The sequence below is a fragment of the Gigantopelta aegis genome, chromosome 4, assembly GCF_016097555.1.
Source record: "Gigantopelta aegis isolate Gae_Host chromosome 4, Gae_host_genome, whole genome shotgun sequence".
NCBI lineage: Eukaryota > Metazoa > Mollusca > Gastropoda > Neomphalida > Peltospiridae > Gigantopelta > Gigantopelta aegis.
In genome coordinates, this window is record NC_054702.1 from 1,207,367 (window position 1) to 1,231,196 (window position 23,830).

Consider the following 23,830-nt stretch of genomic DNA (forward strand, 5'->3'; position numbering starts at 1 on the left):
CCCCCGCTATGCAAGCACATTTTCTTCTTTTTCTCAGTATATTTCCAGGGGCGTAATACGTGCCTCCTATAAACCTCGCACGCCAGTCTAGACACACCCCCCCCCCCCACACACACACACACACACACACCCGCTTAAATTTCGGCACACACGTTTGTGCAGATTACAGACACGGCGATATGCCACAGTTTATGTTAGCTGTCAATTCAAAGACATCTGATTTGCTAACCACTGTACTGTGGATGAGCTGCGTGTTAACATGGAAACCGTCCACTGAAATTAACACACTTGGTGCTTGCTTCTGTTTTTGTCACACACACAACAACTGTACAAGCCATTGTGTAATATGTTAACCATGCTTTATTAAAATATGTAATAAACAAATACTAAACTCGTGTCCATCAGACACCATTTCTCTTAACGTATTATATTATTTATTTAACAAGTTCCCCATCAACAGAATTGATAAAGCATTGACTCATGACCACAAACACCCTGGGTCGAATCTTCTCGGTGGAGATTAAGTCACGTTAGTGTATCTACAATTGTGTCCGCATCTGAAACATTCTTAATGACTGACTATTCTGCCAGCCTGTTAATAACTTGACCTTTCTATGGCTTCACAACAACGACCAGGGATCTTATATCAGGTTTCACCTTGCGTTCATCCTCACTGGAGAGTCAAGCACTTGCTGCCCTCGGGCTGACTGGGTAGTTGGTTCACATTTGGATACAGTTTGTGGCGCCATTAGATCCTGCTGGTTTAAGCCTTAATTGGACGTTCTGTGCAGACTTGACAACCAATTGTCGTAGCGCGCATCCGGCCTCTGTGGAGTGCTTCAGTTATCGGCATGAGTCAGTCATCGGTACCGGTCTCCACCCACAGTAAGTTTTAACTGCTCGGTGTGGGTGTTAAAGGTCGCTATATCACGTCACTCTCGCTAACTAGTAACGCCTAACCATTAATACACTGTCCGGGATATACAGGTGTGTGCTGTCTCAATGTTGCATAATAGCGGCTTCTCGCCACAATTATTAACACCTAACCATTGACACACTGTCCGGGATAATACAGGTGTGTGCTGTCTCAATGTTGCATAATAGCGGCTTCTCGCCACAATTATTCTTAACTTTGTCTATGAAATATTAGCATTATACCTTCAACTATAAGCTCACAAAAAAATAAAACCAAATCGCTTAATACCAGTAGAAAAAACACCTGGAGATGGATTTAGGCGTTTTAGCTAAAACGAACACTTCGTTCTGTCAGGCTGTTTTTGCCGACAAGTTTGCTATCTTTGATCGAATTATGTCTTCAGTATATTATGGTAAGGTACCACACAAAATAAGGTACTGAACTACATCTTGTATATAATATAATATTCCAGAAACTCATGTACATAACTTTTGTTCATATAAATTAGTGAACATGTAGCTATTTTAACTGACATTTTCCATATTTGGCAAAGTTACAGCCCAAGTAATTTACAACTTGTCTATTTTGATCGTAAAAAACATAAAATAGCATTTAAAAACAGTAATAAAATATGCATTTGAATTCAAGATATGGTCAGATGAAGTTTTATAGCGGCCATCTTGGATTTATGCAAAAAGCGGATTTTTCATCTTTTTCTAGGCTTTTAGTACATTAATGTCGCGGTCTTTCTGGTAACCAATCCAACACAAAGAGGAAGCTTCTGTTGCAATTTCTGATGGGTATGGCTACCGTTGGCACTGACTGGAATAGTTAACTATTAACCTGTCGTGCATAATCATGTGTTTGGCATTATTTCTTTTTTAAAAGCTCGCCATCGCGACAAATAGTATACGTTAAGGAAGAGAAGAATTTGTTTTATATGTGTACATTTCGAACTATATTATTTGTACTGTTAGTAATTTGTCATTCGCAGACATACGTGTACGTGCAAAACTAGGCATACGACGTTTTATGAAACTGGCAAGTCGACGTAACGTCTACTCTGACTGTCCTGACCAAATTATGCGAACACGTCGGAATAACAATTATCTGCAGGATATGACTTTTGAGCAAATAGGGATGTTTTTGATGTTTCTAATTTGCCCGTCATATATTGATTTGTCGGTGATTACGGTGGCGGATATATTCTCTTCAAGTTGTAAGGCCGTGTTTCCCCTGTCTGGCCTCCCTGCCGCAGATGGTAATTACACTATTTGATGAACGGAGAAACGCGAGTTTCCCCCACGACACGTCCGTTCTGTTGTTATTCTGCTCATAATTATTACTAGTCGCCGCCCATCAAGGTCAGGGTCGTTTCTAATTCCTCTTATTATCCCGTGACGCTCACAAGCGGTGATTGTTGTCATTATTAAGGGCGAGATCTCAGATCGGAGGTTAGCATAATGCCGTTGAGGTCGTCGCGTCGGCGTTATCGGGTTAAGGCCCACTTCCGACTAGTCGGCAGGTGTGTGCTCACTAACACGTCACCCGCTGTGAACGTCATCTATCACCAGGATTTGCGTAATGCCGACAAGATCGTCTCGCCGGCTGGTGTGTGCTCGCTAATGACGTCACCCGATTGTGATGTCATCTTCCACCAGGATTTACGTAACACCGAAAAGACCGTCCGTTGGCAGGTGGTTCCTGACATACATTTATAACTGGTGGGGTTTTTGTTTTCATTGGATGGTTGGCATTGGTGACCTGGTCATCATCCAGGAGCAGCCAGTCGTATGTCTTTAAAATGTTATCGCACGTATATGTGTTCAGGTGGTCGAGAGCTTGCAGTCGTTAGGAAGAATAGTTTTTACGCCTAACGTTAAGTGAGTGTTGTGGATAGGATAGGATAGGTTGGAAACCAATTAAATTGTTCACAAGCGCTAGCTCTCCTGAACGCACTTCACTATAGTAAAATTATCGATCCAACAGATTATGAGGCAGTCCCTTCGTGCAATGCGTCATAATTATGCGTACAAAGTAACAGATGTCGAGGTTTACATCCACGGAACATTCACGCAATCCGAACAGTGGTTACTGTGTACTCTGTGCCTTCCAAATATCTGTAATGTTCAGCCTTGCTTCAAATATTTAAATTACTCGCTCTGACTTTATACACCGTTTTAGCAATGTAACAACCACCAACCCCTTTCTAACCCTAGTGTTGCCCAACTCACTTTCGCGCGTTAGATACGTTTTGAGACAACTCGTTGTAAGATAAATGGTTTCTAACAGTCATCATTTAGTATTCTATTTCTTATATATCCCATAATTATAAACAGAAATAATGTATATTTAACGACATTCCAGCACGAAAACACACCGACTGTCGGATGTCAAAAATAGTATAGGTGAATGATGATCAAAGTCAATATACAATTTATAAACTTATTGTAAAAAAAAAAACACACAGGAAAAAACACACAAAACAAACAACAATTTTATTTAAGCAGTGGTGAAGGAGTCCCATTCAGTCACGATACTGACGCATATCAACATACTATGGGAAAATGAATCTTCAAAAAGACGACAAAAACACCCCCAAGGTGTAAACAGTGTCTAGAGCTGTGAAAGGAAAACATAAACAATGAAACAAATATACTCCTCACAAAAGGACGAGCAACAGCCAGTGAGGTATGAACATGAAGTATTTATAGACAATATTCTTAAAATGGTCAGATGTGGTATTAAAACCCAGATATGACATTGGCCATCCTATGGGTTGCGTTAGAGTTATCTACTCTTGAATACAACATCCGTAGAAATGCACGTGCAAAACACAATGCTCATGAATACAATGCATGTTTTTGCACACGACACAGTTGAGTTTTGCTTTGTAAAATGGAAGGCGACGTGGTTTAGAATGAATGAATGAATGGATGGATGATAGTATGTAATCATCTAAACAATGATACTTCATTGTCATGCTTGATTAGTTTTTGTTTAATTTCTGTTATCAGTATATATAGTATTGAAATCATTATCACAGATGCTTATAGAACTATGAACAATGTTACGACATACTGGAGAAGGTCTGTTGGTTTCGTTAGTGAAGGGCACACCATGAGAATGTTGCCTGCCCTGCACCACAACGATGAACAGCATTTGCTCAGACACGTGAAACTAAAACGCGTAGACATCACATAATGTCATCCTAAAGCTCCTAACAAAAACATCAGTGCAGATCGTTTTTTATCATTTGTATGTGTTTACAACAGTGATCAAATCACAGCAGCTCTGTTTTCTCGCTTTAACACCTGTTGCTGTGTTTCTCGAATACTCTTCAAGTAGAGTTTACCACAAGTATTACACTTCCGCATCATGTAACTCGAGGTCATCAAACCAAACTCAAAACCAGTGCCCTATCTACTGGGGTACGGGGCAGTTACACCCATCACACCCCCACCTTACACCTCACACAAAAATACTAATAATACGAAAAGATTTATTTTATTTTCAAAGTGTCCGTTTTGACAAGCTGGATTAGTTCCTATATTGTTGGATCCTGATCGTGTACTGCCGCCCGCCCCCACCATCCACTAGTTATTTAGGCTAGGTACTTCCTTGCAAATAGCCATTTTACCAGACAAATCTGACATTCGCCTAGCACCGCGTAGACCTTGATACGAGTCGTAAAGATGCACTAAAGTCTAATCATGGCGTCAACAGCAGGTTTTCACTACTTTTTGAGGGCGCCCATTTGTCACTCTCATGAATCACTGGATAATAAATAAAATATATTTTTTAATTTTTTCTGCAAACATCATCAAACGTAAGCTGTGCTTATATTACATTTTTGGACACCTGTTGCAGGAATATTACTCGTAAAGTTTTGAAGCCATGCGTACTATGTATTGACCATCGTCTCTCCACCCTTTTTACCTTAAAGGCCATCACAGCACAACCTAGACCACATTTCTGCCAAACGAATCTACTACCGTGTACCACGCAGGTACTAATTTCAAAACCGTGAATAAAAACATAACCGCCATATGAACAGCTGTTACGATCCAACACATACTTAGGTTCAGTTGTAACTTGTGGTTTTTACTTGTATGTGCCTCTTTCTGTTTCGTCTGTCGCATATTGATCTATACAAGCTAATTATAATATTTTTGAAACGCTACGCGAAGATGAAATAATAGAGCACCTACCGGTGAATTCGGGCTGGGGTAGGGTGTGATCTCAGATTCCATTATTTTGTAGTAGTCCGTGTACCTTTGGTTGGCGCCGCGTCATAGCCGAACTGCTCCGTTACGAGTGTGGCCAAGCTTCGCAGTCCGTTGACAGATCGATAATTATTTACTGCGTCTGTTATTGTCATACTTGTTGCAGTAGACGCAGCTGCGAAGAGAACAGGGCCGTTCATAAGATGGCCGACGGGGGAGGGGGTGCCAACCGCCCACCCCGATTAATACGAACAAAGTGTTCTCTTTAATGTATTGGTTGTCTACCACCTCCCCAATGAGTTATCGCAGACTTTGGGTTGAAGAAGACCCTGTAGTCAACTTGTCAATCCCTAATGGCTCTTAATGGTCTTCAATGTATCGCCTTGGATCCAGGGCGAAGCCAAGCGGTGTGTTGAGGTGGGGTGGTCAGTTGGGCAACTTTTTCCTACATATGATAGCTGAGTTAATTTGTTGAATTAGGACATAGTAATATATAAGGCCTTCTTCAACAACAAAAAGGGGATTTTAAAACTAAAAATTACGGGGTTATTTTTCCAGTTGTCTACAGGAATAATAACCCCTGGCCTCCCTACTTTGCCCTGCCTAGCTTAACTAGGGCACAGGAATCTAGATTCGTCTCCAGCTGAGAAACAGATTACTTTACAAAATATATATAAATCACTTGTAAACCCCAAAGATCACTTGTAAATTCAAAAGAATACTTCTGAACTCAAAAGATAACTTTTAAACTAAAAAGATCACTTAAACTCCAAATATGACTTATAAACTTATAAACCCATGTTCACCTCTAAACTTAAAAGATCACTTTAAACTGAAAAGGGTATGTTGTGTAGTTTTCAGGACAGCCAGTTGCTCTCTTGCCTTACCCCCCACCCACTCTTATTGATGACTGAATACTGGCGATCGATATCTGTCGCTGACACCACGTGGTGTCCACATTACGTCATAAGCTGTCGTTATGAACCCGACACGACTTGGCACTGAAAGCAATTTCACTTTTCATTTATTTTCAATCTTATATACAGACAAAAACAAAAAACAAAAAACAAAACAAAACAAAAAGCCACATGTAAACAGCACTAATCGTAACAGGTATAGCGAGCCGCTAGAATAAGGAGATAGGAGCTGGGAAAGTAGGGTATACGAGGAAAAGAGAAAGAATTAAAGTTTGTTTTCTTTAACGATACCAATAGAGCACATTGATTAATTAATCATTGCCTATTGGATGTCAAACATTTGGTAATTTTGACTTGTAGTGATTAGAGGAAACCCGCTACATGTTTCTGTTAGCAGCATGGGATCTTGTATATAGCTCAACCGACTGAGCTAAATCCCGCAAGAGAACGGTGCCGCACGTTTTAACCTGGAGTGATCTCCAATTAGTGTGTCGCTATATATGCCAGTACACGTACACGTACAATGTGGAAATTACAATGCAAGCTAGAGAATGCACTACACCAATACTCCTAGTCTCTTCTACACTGCGCACCATGCACATCCCTCTAATTACAACACGCTAACCTGCCACTACACCGATACTCCTAGTCTCTTCTACACTGAACACCATGCACATCCCTCTAATTACAACACGCTGACCTGGCACTACACCAATACTCCTAGTCCCTTCTACACTGAGAACCATGCACATCCCTCTAATTACAACACGCTGACCTGGCACTACACCAATACTCCTAGTCTCTTCTACACTGAGCACCATGCACATCCATCTAATTACAACACGCTGACCTGGCACTACAACGATACTCCTAGCCTGAACTACACTGAGCACCATGCACATCCATCTAATTACAACACGCTGACCTGGCACTACACCAATACTCCTAGTCTCTTCTACACTGAGCACCATGCACATCCCTCTAATTACAACACGCTGACCTGGCACTACACCAATACTCCTAGTCCCTTCTACACTGAGCACCATGCACATCCCTCTAATTACAACACGCTGACCTGGCACTACACCGATACTCCTAGTCCCTTCTACACTGAGCACCATGCATATCCCTCTAATTACAACACAATGACCTGGCACTACACCGATACTCCTAGTCCCTTCTACACTGAACACCATGCACATCCCTCTAATTACAACACAATGACCTGGCACTACACCGATACTCCTTGTCTGAACTACACTGACCACCATGCACATCCATCTAATTACAACACGCTGACCTGGCACTACACCGATACTCCTAGTCTCTTCTACACTGAGCACCATGCACATCCCTCTAATTACAACACAATGACCTGGCACTACACCAATACTCCTAGTCTCTTCTACACTGAGCACCATGCACATCCCTCTAATTACAACACAATGACCTGGCACTACACCAATACTCCTAGTCTCTTCTACACTGAGCACCATGCACATCCATCTAATTACAACACAATGACCTGGCACTACACCAATACTCCTAGACTGAACTACACTGAGCACCATGCACATCCCTCTAATTACAACACGCTGACCTGGCACTACACCAATACTCCTAGTCTCTTCTACACTGAGCACCTTGCACATCCCTCTAATTACAACACGCTGACCTGACACTACACCGATACTCCTAGTCTTAACTACACTGAGCACCATGCACATCCCTCTAATTACAACACAATGACCTGGCACTACACCAATACTCCTAGTCCCTTCTACACTGAACACCATGCACATCCCTCTAATTACAACACGCTGACCTGGCACTACACCAATACTCCTAGTCTCTTCTACACTGAGCACCATGCACATCCCTCTAATTACAACACGCTGACCTGACACTACACCGATACTCCTAGTCTCTTCTACACTGAGCACCATGCATATCCCTCTAATTACAACACGCTGACCTGGCACTACACCGATACTCCTAGTCTCTTCTACACTGAGCACCATGCACATCCCTCTAATTACAACAAAAAAGGAATTCTATTTTTCTGCATGCCATGCGACTGTCAGAAGAAAGTAAAATTGTTCCCGCAGTAATTGGATTTCGCTAGAAAACCAATAACTCTGAGAGGAACCTCTGCGTTTGCGTGACTACGACGACCACACAATGGTAGTACATGGCCAGATAAAGGCGATTGGATCATAGTATTAAAATATCGCTTTCATCGCTAAAGGTTAGGATGGTATGTTTTACAGCAGTTCCATACCGAGTGGCATTCCCTAGCTTGACAAAGTATGTAAGTACATCAGGGCTTTGAAAATTTCGAGAACGATAGTTTCGTTCGCGCTTTGCTAGCGCAATAGTAAGTAAATAAATTGTCGTTCGCGCTCTAAATTTAAGACATCATTCACATGATCATATTTGTAACTTCAATCAGAAAGAAAGAAAGAAGGCAAGAAAGAAAGAAAGAAGGCAAGAAAGAAAGAAAGAAAGAAAGAATGAAAGAAAGAAAGAAAAAAGAAAAGAAAAAAGAATGAAAGAAAATGGGTTACCTGAACTTTGAATTAACGGTGGTCTGTAAATATGTGGGACGTCGAGGCTGCGGAGAACACAATGTCCGAGCTCCGCACTTTAAGATTGCATTGCACCCATTAAAGGGGCGGGATTTAGCTCGGTCGGTTAAGTGTTCGCCTGAGGTGCTTACATCGCAGGGGCGAACCACCTCAGTGGATCCATTCAACTGCTTGGGTTTTTCTCGTTCCAACCAGTGCACCACAACTGGTCAAAGGCCGTGGTATGTGCTTTCCTGTCTGTGGGAAAGTGCATATAAAAGATCCCTTGCTGCATTATGAAAAATATAGCGGGGTTTTTCTGATGACTACGAGTCAGAATTACCAAATGTCTGACATCCACCAGCCGATGATTAATTAATCAATGTGCTCCAGTGGTGTCGTTAAACAAAAAAAACATTGTTTTGTACCCATTAAGATGGGGAGGGGGAGGGGGCAGGGCGATATCTAGCTCAGTGGGTAGAGCGCTTGACTGAGGTGCTACATCATACTATTTTTTATTGGGGTTTTTCCCGTACAAACCACTGGTATATCAAAGGTCGTGGTATGTGTTGTCATGTTCGTGGAAAAGTGCATATAAAAGATCCCTTGCTGCTAATGGGAAAATATTGCGAGTTTCCTCTAAGATAATGTGTCAAAATGACTGATCATGAATAGCTCTAGTGGTGTCTTACGGTTTAAATATGTTTAGTGTACAAGCAGATGCAGAAGGCGCTTTGTTTTATTTGTGTAGATAATATTATCTATTGTCGGTAAATTATCCCACTGAGTCCATATAGATAGATCGATCCTTCAACCCATCGCACCTCAGGCGAGCGCTCTACCACTGACTTTGATTCTAATAACCCTAAGACGTGATGTGTGTAGCAAGGTGCAATTTGGAAAGACAATAGGCCTACGTATAACAAATCAAACATCGTTATCTCGAACTCTCGTATTTTGTATTCCTTGGAATTTTGATGTCGAAAATATTTTTCTAAAGTATAATTTTAACTGCTATGTTTATCTCGAGCTATTTGGTTATGCCTCTTTAACATCGAGAAAATAACGTCAATGATCTATTTTTAGATCTTAAATAACTTCACGAGAGCTACGAAGCCGCAAAAAAATAATTATTATTTTAGTAATAGGAAGTCGAGATATAGATACTAATTTCAGTAATAGTAACTTTGAAGTATTTTTCTGCAAGCATACATTCATTTTGTCTATTATTTGTATACAGTGTACGAAGATTAAAACTGCGATCAAAGAATAGATCTCGACTAAAGTGATCGTGCTGTTTTGATTAAATCTTCTCATAGCACTATTCATTTCGATTCAACTCCCTTTGGAGTTTATATTAATTAAGGTTCAAGGTCACTGCTCTGGAAATATATTTCAGCTGTCTCGATTGTTCAAAATACAGGAATTATTATACTATATAGTTAGTTAATATGATTAGGTATCAATTTTCATTTCTTGTGGAGCCGTGCTTTCAAACGCAGGCTACAACCAGTAATAACCAATAAATAATAACCACGTGTCTGTTTCTAATTGGTCTGTTATATAAGGTAACGGCTTGATATCCACGTTTTTATAAGAACTGCGTTTACCGGCCTCGCTGGCGTCGTCGTTAAGTCATCCAACATTAGGCTGGTAGGTACAAGGTTCCCAGTCCGGTACCGGCCTCGCTGGAGTCGTCGTTAAGCCATCGGACATTAGGCTGGTAGGTACAAGGTTCCCAGTCCGGTACCGGCCTCGCTGGCGTCGTCGTTAAGTCATACGACATTAGGCTGGTAGGTACAAGGTTCCCAGTCCGGTACCGGCCTCGCTGGCGTCGTCGTTAAGTCATACGACATTAGGCTGGTAGGTACAACGTTCCCAGTCCGGTACCGGCCTCGCTACAGTCGTCGTGAAGCCATCCGACATTAGGCTGGTAGGTACAAGGTTCCCAGTCCGGTACCGGCCTCGCTGGAGGAGTCGTGAAGCCATCCGACATTAGGCTGGTAGGTACACGGTTCCCAGCCCGGTACCGGCCTCGCTGGAGTCGTCGTGAAGCCATCCGACATTAGGCTGGTAGGTACAAGATTCCCAGTCCGGTACCGGCCTCGCTGGAGTCGTCGTGAAGCCATCCGACATTAGGCTGGTAGGTACACGGTTCCCAGTCCGGTACCTGCCTCGCTGGAGTCGTCGTGAAGCCATCCGACATTAGGTTGGTAGGTACAAGGTTCCCAGCCCGGTACCGGCCTCGCTGGAGACGTCGTGAAGCCATCCGACATTAGGTTGGTAGGTACAAGGTTCCCAGTCCGGTACCGGCCTCGCTGGAGGTTCCCAGCCCGGTACCGGCCTCGCTGGAGACGTCGTGAAGCCATTCGACATTAGGCTGGTAGGTACAAGGTTCCCAGTCCGGTACCGGCCTCGCTGGCGTCGTCGTTAAGTCATCCGACATTAGGCTGGTAGGTACAAGGTTCCCAGTCCGGTACCGGCCTCGCTGGAGTCGTCGTTAAGTCATCCGACATTAGGCTGGTAGGTACAAGGTTCCCAGTCCGGTACCGGCCTCGCTGCCGTCGTCGTTAACTCATCCGACATTAGGCTGGTAGGTACAACGTTCCCAGTCCGGTACCGGCCTCGCTGGCGTCGTCGTTAAGTCATCCGACATTAGGCTGGTAGGTACAACGTTCCCAGTCCGGTACCGGCCTCGCTGCCGTCGTCGTTAACTCATCCGACATTAGGCTGGTAGGTACAACGTTCCCAGTCCGGTACCGGCCTCGCTGCCGTCGTCGTTAACTCATCCGACATTAGGCTGGTAGGTACAACGTTCCCAGTCCGGTACCGGCCTCGCTGGCGTCGTCGTTAAGTCATCCGACATTAGGCTGGTAGGTACAACGTTCCCAGTCCGGTACCGGCCTCGCTGGCGTCGTCGTTAAGTCATCCGACATTAGGCTGGTAGGTACAACGTTCCCAGTCCGGTACCGGCCTCGCTGCCGTCGTCGTTAACTCATCCGACATTAGGCTGGTAGGTACAACGTTCCCAGTCCGGTACCGGCCTCGCTGGCGTCGTCGTGAAGCCATCCGACATTAGGCTGGTAGGTACAAGGTTCCCAGTCCGGTACCGGCCTCGCTGGCGTCGTCGTGAAGCCATCCGACATTAGGCTGGTAGGTACAAGGTTCCCAGTCCGGTACCGGCCTCGCTGGCGTCGTCGTGAAGCCATCCGACATTAGGCTGGTAGGTACAAGGTTCCCAGTCCGGTACCGGCCTCGCTGGCGTCGTCGTTAACTCATCCGACATTAGGCTGGTAGGTACAAGGTTCCCAGTCCGGTACCGGCCTCGCTGCCGTCGTCGTTAACTCATCCGACATTAGGCTGGTAGGTACAACGTTCCCAGTCCGGTACCGGCCTCGCTGGCGTCGTCGTTAAGTCATCCGACATTAGGCTGGTAGGTACAACGTTCCCAGTCCGGTACCGGCCTCGCTGCCGTCGTCGTTAACTCATCCGACATTAGGCTGGTAGGTACAACGTTCCCAGTCCGGTACCGGCCTCGCTGCCGTCGTCGTTAACTCATCCGACATTAGGCTGGTAGGTACAACGTTCCCAGTCCGGTACCGGCCTCGCTGGCGTCGTCGTTAAGTCATCCGACATTAGGCTGGTAGGTACAACGTTCCCAGTCCGGTACCGGCCTCGCTGGCGTCGTCGTTAACTCATCCGACATTAGGCTGGTAGGTACAACGTTCCCAGTCCGGTACCGGCCTCGCTGCCGTCGTCGTTAACTCATCCGACATTAGGCTGGTAGGTACAACGTTCCCAGTCCGGTACCGGCCTCGCTGGCGTCGTCGTGAAGCCATCCGACATTAGGCTGGTAGGTACAAGGTTCCCAGTCCGGTACCGGCCTCGCTGGCGTCGTCGTGAAGCCATCCGACATTAGGCTGGTAGGTACAAGGTTCCCAGTCCGGTACCGGCCTCGCTGGCGTCGTCGTGAAGCCATCCGACATTAGGCTGGTAGGTACAAGGTTCCCAGTCCGGTACCGGCCTCGCTGGCGTCGTCGTTAAGTCATCCGACATTAGGCTGGTAGGTACAAGGTTCCCAGTCCGGTACCGGTTTCCACCCAGAGCGAGTTTTAACGACTCAGTGGGTAGGTGTAAGATCGCTTCACACTCTTTTCTCTCACTAACAACTAACCCACTGTCCTGGACATACATCCCAGATAGCTGAGGTGTGTGCCCAGGACAGTGTGCTTGAACCTTACTTGGATATAAGCACGAAAATAAGTTGAAATGAATAAAATGAGAACTGTGTTACTGCGAAATAAAATGGAAAGCTCATGACCATATGTAATTTTAATAAATTTGAATTTTAAGGGAAAGAACAGTAACATGAGGGAAATCCATCGCTGTCATTTCAGACAAAGATCTTTGTTTTACTTAACGCCACCACTAGAGCATATTGATTAATCAGGGTTTAAGCTGGACCATAAAAATTAATAACAATTTGGCAAATTTGATTAGAAAATCTGTAGCAAAATTCAAGTAACTTTTAGCTAAACATGGTTGTTTTAAACAGAGTTTTTAAATTATTTTAAAATAGCTATATACATACTAAAGATACAGAGTTGTTTAAATTGTGTTAAACAGCTATATACATACTAACGAAGGATATGTTTCATTTAACGACGCACACAACACATTTTATTTACGATTATATGGCGTCGGACATATGGTTAAGGACCACACAGATTACATACTAACGATACAGTTTTTGAATTATTTTTAAAGAGCTATATACATACTAACAATACAGAGTTTTTTAATTATTTTTAAAGAGCTATATACATACTAACGATACAGAGTTTTTGAATTATTTTTAAAGAGCTATATACATACTAAAGATACTTAGTTTTTGAATTATTTTTAAATAGCTATATACATGCTAACGATACTTAGCTTTCGATTTAGTTTTAAATAGCTGTATACCTACTAACGATACTTAGTTTTCGAATTAGTTTTAAATAGCTATATACATACTAACGATACTTAGCTTTCGAATTAGTTTTGGGCTAATTGGTAATGACATATATTATCCAATTTCAAAATTAAATTGCATTAATTTTGTTTAATTAATGATCGACTACTGGATGTCAAACATTTCGTCATTCTGACACGTAGTCGTCATAGAAAACCGGTATAGTGTTCATGTTAGTAAAAAGGTATTTTTATATATGCACCTTCCCCATGACCCTTGACATACTAGACGTAGGAAACAGTTTGTGACGGGGAAAGCCAATGGCTCCTCCGAGGTGGTTCGATCTTACTACCATGCTACCTCAGGCGAACGCCTGGCCACGACATCCACTCTGGATTATTATACAATGGCAATCAGTGTTCTGTTACTCCGGACTGGAGGAGGCACCGGAATACGAACCCACAACGTACCTGACTTCATTGCCGTAACAAAGAAGCTGGCTGAAAGCGCGAATTCCCCTCGAATACCGATTGTTTTCACATCTCGCGTATCCGATACACACTACTAATATTTAAAATACATATTATTACGATTTTGACATTGTTATTGAATTTAAAACCGCAGTGTTTTCGTGTCAGTACCCCGCGTATTATAAGCTGATATTGTGTTTTTGTTGTTGTTGGGTTGTTTTTTTTATGGGTGGGGGTGGGGGGTTCCGTCTTAAGCCCATCCTACTCAAACATGGGGAAACAGATTTATCTCCACCTTGACGGACGATGATCCCAGGTGTCTAGATGTGACGTATGTGTAGCTTAATACCATGACAACTCCAAAAAATGACAGCTGGCCACACCTAATATTGATATCCATAAGACTATCACGAAACGGGAGAGAAATTGAACTGTTACAGCTGGGTGAAGAAAAACAAGCCTTACTTTATTTAGTAACATTCTGTCCCCAGTCGGGCTAATAATAACAATTACTAATATAATTAGCCGTGCCGCTGAGCTAATAATAAACACTAAGCTAAACTAGTGAGATAATCATAAACAATCATAAACATGGTATGGTTCGATGCTAATTTCTGGAACCTGTTTTTAAATGGGTGAATGAATCATTTAATGACATCCCAGAATATATATATAAGCGCTGTGATTTTGGGAATTGTCATGGTATTAAACGATTAAGCAGCACATGCATCACATCTAGACACGTGTGGTCATTGTTCGTCAAGGTTAAAATAAATCTGTTTTCCGGAGACTTTGAGTAGGATGGGTTTAACATGGATAAAGCACATCTTGTGGTACTGCTGTTTTGAATTCAATAATAAGCGGGAAGCTATTCCTCTACCTATTGGGCTATTTCCATAACTGCGTTTAACATGGATAAAGCACATCTTGTGGTACTGCTGTTTTGAATTCAGTAATAAGCGGGAAGCTATTCCTCTACCTATTGGGCTATTTCCATAACTGGGTTTAACATGGATAAAGCACATCTTGTGGTACTGCTGTTTTGAATTCAATAATAAGCGGGAAGTTATTCCTCTACCTATTGGGCTATTTTCATAACTGCGTTTAACATGGATAAAGCACATCTTGTGGTACTGCTGTTTTGAATTCAATAATAAGCGGGAAGTTATTCCTCTACCTATTGGGCTATTTCCATAACTGGGTTTAACATGGATAAAGCACAGCTTGTGGTACTGCTGTTTTGAATTCAATAATAAGCGGGAAGTTATTCCTCTACCTATTGGGCTATTTCCATAACTGGGTTTAACATGGATAAAGCACAGCTTGTGGTACTGCTGTTTTGAATTCAGTAATAAGCGGGAAGTTATTCCTCTACCTATTGGGCTATTTCCGTAACTGGGTTTAACATGGATAAAGCACATTTTGTGGTACTGCTGTTTTGAATTCAGTAATAAGCGGGAAGCTATTCCTCTACCTATTGGGCTATTTCCATAACTGGGTTTAACATGGATAAAGCACATCTTGTGATACTTCTGTTTTGAATTCAGTTATAAGCGGGAAGTTATTCCTCTACCTATTGGGCAATTTCCATAACTGGGTTTAACATGGATAAAGCACATCTTGTGGTACTGCTGTTTTGAATTCAATAATAAGCGGGAAGTTATTCCTCTACCTATTGGGCTATTTCCATAACTGGGTTTAACATGGATAAAGCACATCTTGTGGTACTGCTGTTTTGAATTCAATAATAAGCGGGAAGTTATTCCTCTACCTATTGGGCTATTTCCATAACTGGGTTTAACATGGATAAAGCACAGCTTGTGGTACTGCTGTTTTGAATTCAATAATAAGCGGGAAGTTATTCCTCTACCTATTGGGCTATTTCCATAACTGGGTTTAACATGGATAAAACACATCTTGTGGTACTGCTGTTTTGAATTCAATAATAAGCGGGAAGTTATTCCTCTACCTATTGGGCTATTTCCATAACTGGGTTTAACATGGATAAAGCACATCTTGTGGTACTGCTGTTTTGAATTCAATAATAAGCGGGAAGTTATTCCTCTACCTATTGGGCTATTTCCATAACTGGGTTTAACATGGATAAAGCACAGCTTGTGGTACTGCTGTTTTGAATTCAATAATAAGCGGGAAGTTATTCCTCTACCTATTGGGCTATTTCCATAACTGGGTTTAACATGGATGAAGCACATCTTGTGGTACTGCTGTTTTGAATTCAATAATAAGCGGGAAGTTATTCCTCTACCTATTGGGCTATGTCCATAACTGGGTTTAACATGGATAAAGCACAGCTTGTGGTACTGCTGTTTTGAATTCAATAATAAGCGGGAAGTTATTCCTCTACCTATTGGGCTATTTCCATAACTGGGTTTAACATGGATAAAGCACATCTTGTGGTGCTGCTGTTTTGAATTCAGTAATAAGCGGGAAGTTATTCCTCTACCTATTGGGCTATTTCCATAACTGGGTTTAACATGGATAAAGCACAGCTTGTGGTACTGCTGTTTTGAATTCAATAATAAGCGGGAAGTTATTCCTCTACCTATTGGGCTATTTCTATAACTCGGATAACAAAGACCGTGGCGTTTACATATAAAAGACCCCTTGCTGCTAATCGAAAAAGAGTAGCTTATGTGTGGCAGCAGCACGGTTTTTGTCTGATTATCTGCGTTGTTCTTAACCTGCAATGTAATTAAAGAAGAAAAAAAGAAAAGAAAAATAAATAAATAAATAAAAACAATTTCATTGTGTGTGAGGTTTTATTGGCATGTGACAATTAAAGAATTAAATATATTTATAAAGGTTATCATGTTTTCCATATCAAACTTTACAACAAATATGTAATTTTCTGCACCCCATGGCTAATTATTTTTTAAAATATGATGTGATATGATTGTATTTTGCCATCGTGTGTAAATCAACTTATATTATGGTGTCGTATTGTATTTTGCATCATGAGTAAATCTAAATATATTATAGTTTTGTATGTGTGTATTTTGCATCATAAATACATTTTGTTATATGGTGTATATTATAAGTTTAAATTTAGAATAACTGGAAACACATCGTTTATGAGTGCCGCGAAGAGCTCGGATAAAACAGCTGATGCATAAGATTCATGTAGACTGTCTGTTGCGTCTGCTGTGTCTGCGGCTTGCGTCTGCTGTGTCTGCAGCTTGCGTTTTGGATATATATACCATGTACTTTTAGATGATCACGGCTGGCCGCATGCGTTCTGCAGGCGCACGCATCTCACACATCTAGTGTAGACGCTCTCGTGTACTTCCACATTGTTTTAGCCGGACGCGACGCGTTCAGTCTATACGAGTGTTTAGATGAAAGCTATTTATGAGTAAGAAATAAAGCGATTAGCGGCATTATGGTCATTCATGACTGCAGTTTATTCTTTGTAGTATATCTGAAACCGATTTGTACAATTGTAGTGTGGGTGTGAGTTTGCCTCTCTTCAAAACTGGCGGGATGTACAATAAACTGAAAGGAAGAAGCAAAAAAGTGTATTTGGATAAATTATTTTCACGTATCACTCACTAAAGTTTGTGGCAGTTGGAAAGTGTTTAGACTAGTCACTCGTACATAGTAGTAATAAAGAAGTGTGTATGGTGCCATGACCTACTTCGTTGACCGTAAGCTTGGTCTACTTGTACCCTATTTCCTAGTTTCACCTATTTAGAGGGGCCGTGACCTATTTGGGACGCATGGCCCAGCCTCACCTACCGACGGCCATCACCTATGGTCTAGCCCAAAAGTTTATCTAATTGTCGTTTACTCCCATTCTTCGCAAAATACACGTCATAGTTGGGTATTGTGAACCATCAAGTTTGTGAGCTTCCATCACAAACTTGCTCAGGCAATAATTCTGAATAAAAACTATTACTGTTAGTAAATCTTATTATTGGTAGTACCCCCCAGTCAATTCCCCCCCCCCCCCCCCCCCCAATGTCTACTTGCTTCCGCCGTGCCTGTTGCTGACCCGTGTGTTACGTCATTAATGGTAATATAGTGTATACATTCTAGTACGTTATCATCTATACAATCTGACTGAAATCAGCTATACTGGTCTAGCAGTCGTTATTAACCAGTGGAGCTCATTTTAATAACACTGGCTCCCATATGGCGGTTGTTCGTTGTTGTTTGTAGGCTTTTTGTGTTGTTTGTTTTGTTGTTGGATGTTTTGGTGGGTGGTGGATTCATTTTTTGCAAGGGGGTTCTTTTTTCCCCTCCACTCTTCAAACACTCTAACAGTCCACTTGGTATTTTTATGCGTGTTTTTCCTCTCAGTGTCTGAAATAAATTATGTATGTCATTGTTTGTGACAAATTCTGCAAATCCCGTATTTTCATTTCTGGTTTCGATAGGGAGTATGTGAGATTCTATTACAATATTCCCAATTCTAGCTAACACGTACTTGCGCCATATTTGTGCACAGCCTGGATTAAAGAAAGGCTAACAGGTTAATCAAATAGAGGGTGGTTGCCCAAGGTTACAGCAATCGCCTGACGTGGCCCATTAGGCTATTTCTCCTTCTAGCTGGTGCACACGGCGGGTTTATCAACGGCCGTGGTGTGTGCTAGCATGTCTGTGGGATGCTACATATAAAATAGCGCTTGCTACTAATGGACAAAATTAGCGGATTTCCTGTTTAATACTATATGTCAAAATTACCAAATGTTTGACATCCATTTGCCAATGATTACTAAATCAATGTGCTCTAGTTAAACAAAACCAGTTGTATCTCTTCTTCTTGTATTTCATCAAATAGTGTCGCTTTTTTCTATTACACTGATAGTATGTGACAATTGTGCCATCCCATAGAATATGTATCCATCTTTATATAAACAAATGGTCAAACGCCGTGGTATGTAGCGGGTTTCCTCATGACTACGTGTTAGAATAGCCAAATCCAATAGCCGATGATTAATTAATCAATGTGCTCTAGTGGTGTCGTTAAGCAAAAGAAACTTTAACAAACTTTTTTTTTAAAGTGAAATGTGCCCTCTGAAATCAAATCCCAAATATTCGTCATGGTGACGGGTGTGTGGTACAAATGACAGTACGTCATTGCTCGAGATTCGTCAAGTTAGATCACGGATGTAGCGGTCGGGTAGCGACTGACGGGTGAAATACATCTCGAGCCACGCCTTCGGTCGTTACATCACATCCGTCAGGTCAGGCCGCAATATCTTGGTTTAACCGGTCGAGCCTCTCTCGCTGAGTAAACATGTTTACTCTGTGACGTCAACAGAAATTAATATTAAATCAAACGAACGTAGTAAACCTAGAACGGGTCTATTGTTACTAGATTAACAGCAGCACTTACGGCGCTGATCGCAGGTAGAAATCTGATTACAAATGGACATTAACTGCTTCAGTGCTAGTAACGCAATTCCATATTTCTATAAAGCCTACGGTCGTTCTATGATGTATTCATCCAGCAGTGATGCGAAACCGATGAGCATCTAGCGCCAGTTTTCAAATAAAAGTCTATTATTGACACAGTAAATTAATTTAGCTTCCTATTATTAAGTTGATAAGCTCAGGGCGGTTCTATAATGGATCACACAGGGGAGACGAGATGTTTTGTCATTATTAGTTTGTAACTGGTTGGTTTGCTGAAATCGTTCATCCATACGTACACTCGATTTAAATTGTACGTACACTTGATGTAAATTACACGTACACTTGATGTAAATTATACGTACACTTGATGTAAAGTGTACGTACACTTGATTTAAAGTATACGTACACTTGATTTAAATTATACGTACACTTGATTTAAATGATGTGTACACTTGATTTAAATTATGCGTACAGTTGATTTAAATTATACGTACACTTGATGTAAATTATGCGTACACTTGATTTAAATTATACGTACACTTGATTTGATTTAAATTATATGTGTACACTTGATTTAAATTATGCGTACACTTGATTTAAATTATACGTGCACTTGATTAAATTATGCATGCACTTGATTTAAATTATACGTACACTTGATGTAAATTATGCGTACACTTGATTTAAATTATACGTACACTTGATTTGATTTAAATTATATGTGTACACTTGATTTAAATTATGCGTACACTTGATTTAAATTATACGTGCACTTGATTAAATTATGCATGCACTTGATTTAAATTATACGTACACTTGATGTAAATTATGCGTACACTTGATTTAAATTATACGTACACTTGATTTGATTTAAATTATATGTGTACACTTGATTTAAATTATGTGTACACTTGATTTAAATTATACGTGCACTTGATTAAATTATGCATGCACTTGATTTAAATTATACGTACACTTGATGTAAATTGTACGTACACTTGATTTAAAGTATACGTACACTTGATTTAAATTATACGTACACTTGATTTAAATGATGTGTACACTTGATTTAAATTATGCGTACAGTTGATTTAAATTATACGTACACTTGATGTAAATTATGCGTACACTTGATTTAAATTATACGTACACTTGATTTGATTTAAATTATATGTGTACACTTGATTTAAATTATGCGTACACTTGATTTAAATTATACGTGCACTTGATTAAATTATGCATGCACTTGATTTAAATTATACGTACACTGCATTTCAATGATACGTACACTTGATTACAATTATACGTACATTTGATGTAAATAATACGTAGATTTGATGTAAATGATACGTACAATTCATGTATCTGATACGTACACTTGATTTAAATAATACGTACACTTGATTTAAATGCTATGTATAGTTGATTTAAATGATATGTACACTTGATTTACTTGATTTAAATGCTATGTATAGTTGATTTAAATGATATGTACACTTGATTTACTTGATTTAAATGATATGCACACTTGATTTACTTGATTTAAATGATATGAATAGTTGATTTAAATGATATGTACACTTGATTTACTTGATTTAAATGCTATGTATAGTTGATTTAAATGATATGTACACTTGATTTAAATGCTATGTATAGTTGATTTAAATGATATGTACACTTGATTTACTTGATTTAAATGATATGTACACTTGATTTACTTGATTTAAATTATATGTACACTTGATTTACTTGATTTAAATGATATGTACACTTGATTTACTTGATTTAAATGATATGCACACTTGATTTAAATGATACGTACACTTGATTTAAATAAACTATATTGCAATGTGTTGTGGTAGGTCTCTGAAATGTTTTCTACATGTATACTTGGTTAAACTTAAATCACATTTTATTTCAAATTTCTGAACACTGCGTTATTTCGACGTAATAATAACAACAATAATAATAATAATAAGCAGTAATAAGCGATGATGATGATAATAATAATAATAATAATAATAAACAATAACACCAATAATAAATACAATAATTATATTAATAATCATCATCATCATCATTATAATCATCATTATCATCATAATCATAAAATAATAATAATAATAATAATAATAATAATAATAATAATAATAATAATAATAATAATAATAATAATAATAATATCATTATTATTATTCACCAAATAAAATGGTCCCAATAACATTGGTTGAACTTTGACAATATGATGACATCAACATAATTGCGCAAACCGTTTCATAAAGTTTACGACTTACCAATGAATCATTTCTTGAAAATGATTTGATTTTTCCTTCATTATCGTCACACCCATACCTTAAGCAATACACACATGGGTAAACTATTAATTTTTCATTAATTTAATTTTTCAGTTAAGATCTTACTATTCCTGCATTGTTGTTATTTTACAATTCTATACATTTCGACATTCTATGGTTGTTTTTATAATGTTTTGCGATATAATAACTGATTAATAAAGGACAAAGAAGTATAAAATGGAATTCATCTTCAATTACAAGTAACATTTGCAATTCTGCGGCGATCATGTCAATCAATTACGTCCAGATATAATTAGCTTTACGTAAAATAAACGAAGCCGGAACGGGGAAAAAAACGCGTGTCTAGAGAGGGCGGTCGATCCTGTGATCTACCACACCCCGAGCATTACGACTGAACCACATCCCGCCCTTGTAAAGTAGACCAATATGTTATCGCAATATCGGTCGTGGGTAAATATACTTCGAGAAATTAATTAAGTACCAGTAGTAGTTTGGTATATGTCCTAGTGTACTAGTCTGGCAAACTTTGATCACATAATACTTGTAAACATTATTTCAGTAAAATCTGACCCATGGTACACATAAGCGTTTTACACATGGTGAGTTTTCATGTACGTTTTAAAACGAATCAAATGTCTTTTCGCTGTGATTCGTTACCCGTTGGTTCATAACGGTACTCGTCAGTTTGTTAGCGCTGAATTATGTTTAAATCATTAAGTTTAAGAACGCGCCACAACGTCGAAATCCTACAACGGACGAACCTGCATATTTTAACTATATTTAAAGGAAAATATCAAAAATAACTTCTGACCTTTAATTAATATTGATGAGTATAGATACCATGTGTTAAGGTTAGAGTAACTGCACAACACGAATAAAAAAAAACTTATTGAAAATATGAATTAATATATATATAATGTATGTATGTATATACGTATATCTGTATATATATGTATATATATATATATATAAATATATATATATATATATATATATATATATATATATATATATATATATATATATTATCATTTTAATTATACATTAATTCAAAATGAAATATGTGAAGTATGACCTGTATGGATATAATTGTCATATAAATCATCACCTTGTTAAAATATACATTATATCAAAGACTAGACATGTAGCAAGCAGAAAACAAAGAAATAAACAATGGGATTGTCGCACTTACCTATATGGCGAATATCAGCCTTGCGTAAACATACAACGTGTGTTATACTGCACACAAAGCAAGTAAACCATCAGTTATATTGTTTACTGTTTAATTGTATAAATCGTAAACATACAACGTGTTATACTGCACACAAAGCAAGTAAACCATCAGTTATATTGTTTACTGTTTAATTGTATAAATCGTAAACATTTCAAATACAAACATGAAATATGTACTGGATGAACTGTACAGCTGATTGTCATATTAGTCATCATCTGTCGAAAATAAAATTTGTATCAAACAGAAAACAAAGACATAAACAACAGAACTGAAAACAAAAACACAAACATAAATAGTGGAATTGAAAACAAAAACATAAACAGTGAAATTGGCTGACCTACCTGACTATTAACCTCAACCCGTAATACCTTCCTGTGAAATGGCCAAACTTTTAGGAAGGTTTTGTGGATTGTAGCGGCTGGAGATCTGGAGATCTGGCGCTCTGACTCAGGTGCTCACTAATCCCCAATTATCCAGAACATCCGTCTTAGTGGACATATGCCATCAGGCCGCTCGACATCCACACAACAACGAGGCTCTCTTCGCCGTTTCCTATTCACCGCCATCGACGACGGACGTTGAAATCGGTAAAACAGACTGGTTGTCAACTAAGCAGTATCGGCGAAAAGACACGAGTTTGGTTGGGTATCACGAACCCGTTTGATTGGCAGCGGTTCTGACACTTGGCTTTGCTGTCACATAGCTGGATGTCCGTCCGCTGAATACAATACGGTACGTAGCTAACTAGCGCTGAAATTCGATTCGGTGGCAACAAAATCGATGGACTTTGATTTAACGAGTCCAGCTAATCCGTCGTGTTTTTCTAGCGAAACCCGGAGAGTTGCTGTCATA

The 23,830-nt window shown here is 39.9% G+C and overlaps 2 protein-coding genes across 3 annotated transcripts in view; one reads left to right on the forward strand and one right to left on the reverse strand.

Annotated features, from left to right (window-relative positions):
- Positions 1–23,446, reverse strand: part of LOC121372445 (synaptotagmin-6-like) — a 64,935-nt gene extending 41,489 nt beyond the window's left edge. The window contains exon 1 of one of the 2 annotated variants that reach the window (XM_041498751.1): positions 23,320–23,446. The gene's annotated coding sequence lies outside the window, so the exon portion shown is untranslated. Of the gene's footprint in view, positions 1–5,127; positions 5,230–23,319 lie in introns of those variants that run through there. The other variant, XM_041498750.1, reaches the window with a different exon arrangement.
- On the forward strand, positions 6,611–7,738 carry LOC121371996 (histidine-rich glycoprotein-like). The gene has a single exon (XM_041498235.1). The coding sequence runs from the start codon at positions 6,611–6,613 to the stop codon at positions 7,736–7,738; it is 1,128 nt and encodes a 375-aa protein (XP_041354169.1).
- Positions 23,447–23,830: the final 384 nt, after the last annotated feature.

What these genes read in the sequence shown, in the direction of transcription:
- LOC121371996 (XM_041498235.1), top strand. Translation starts at nt 6,611, where the DNA reads ATGCACTACACCAATACTCCTAGTCTCTTCTACACTGCGCACCATGCA.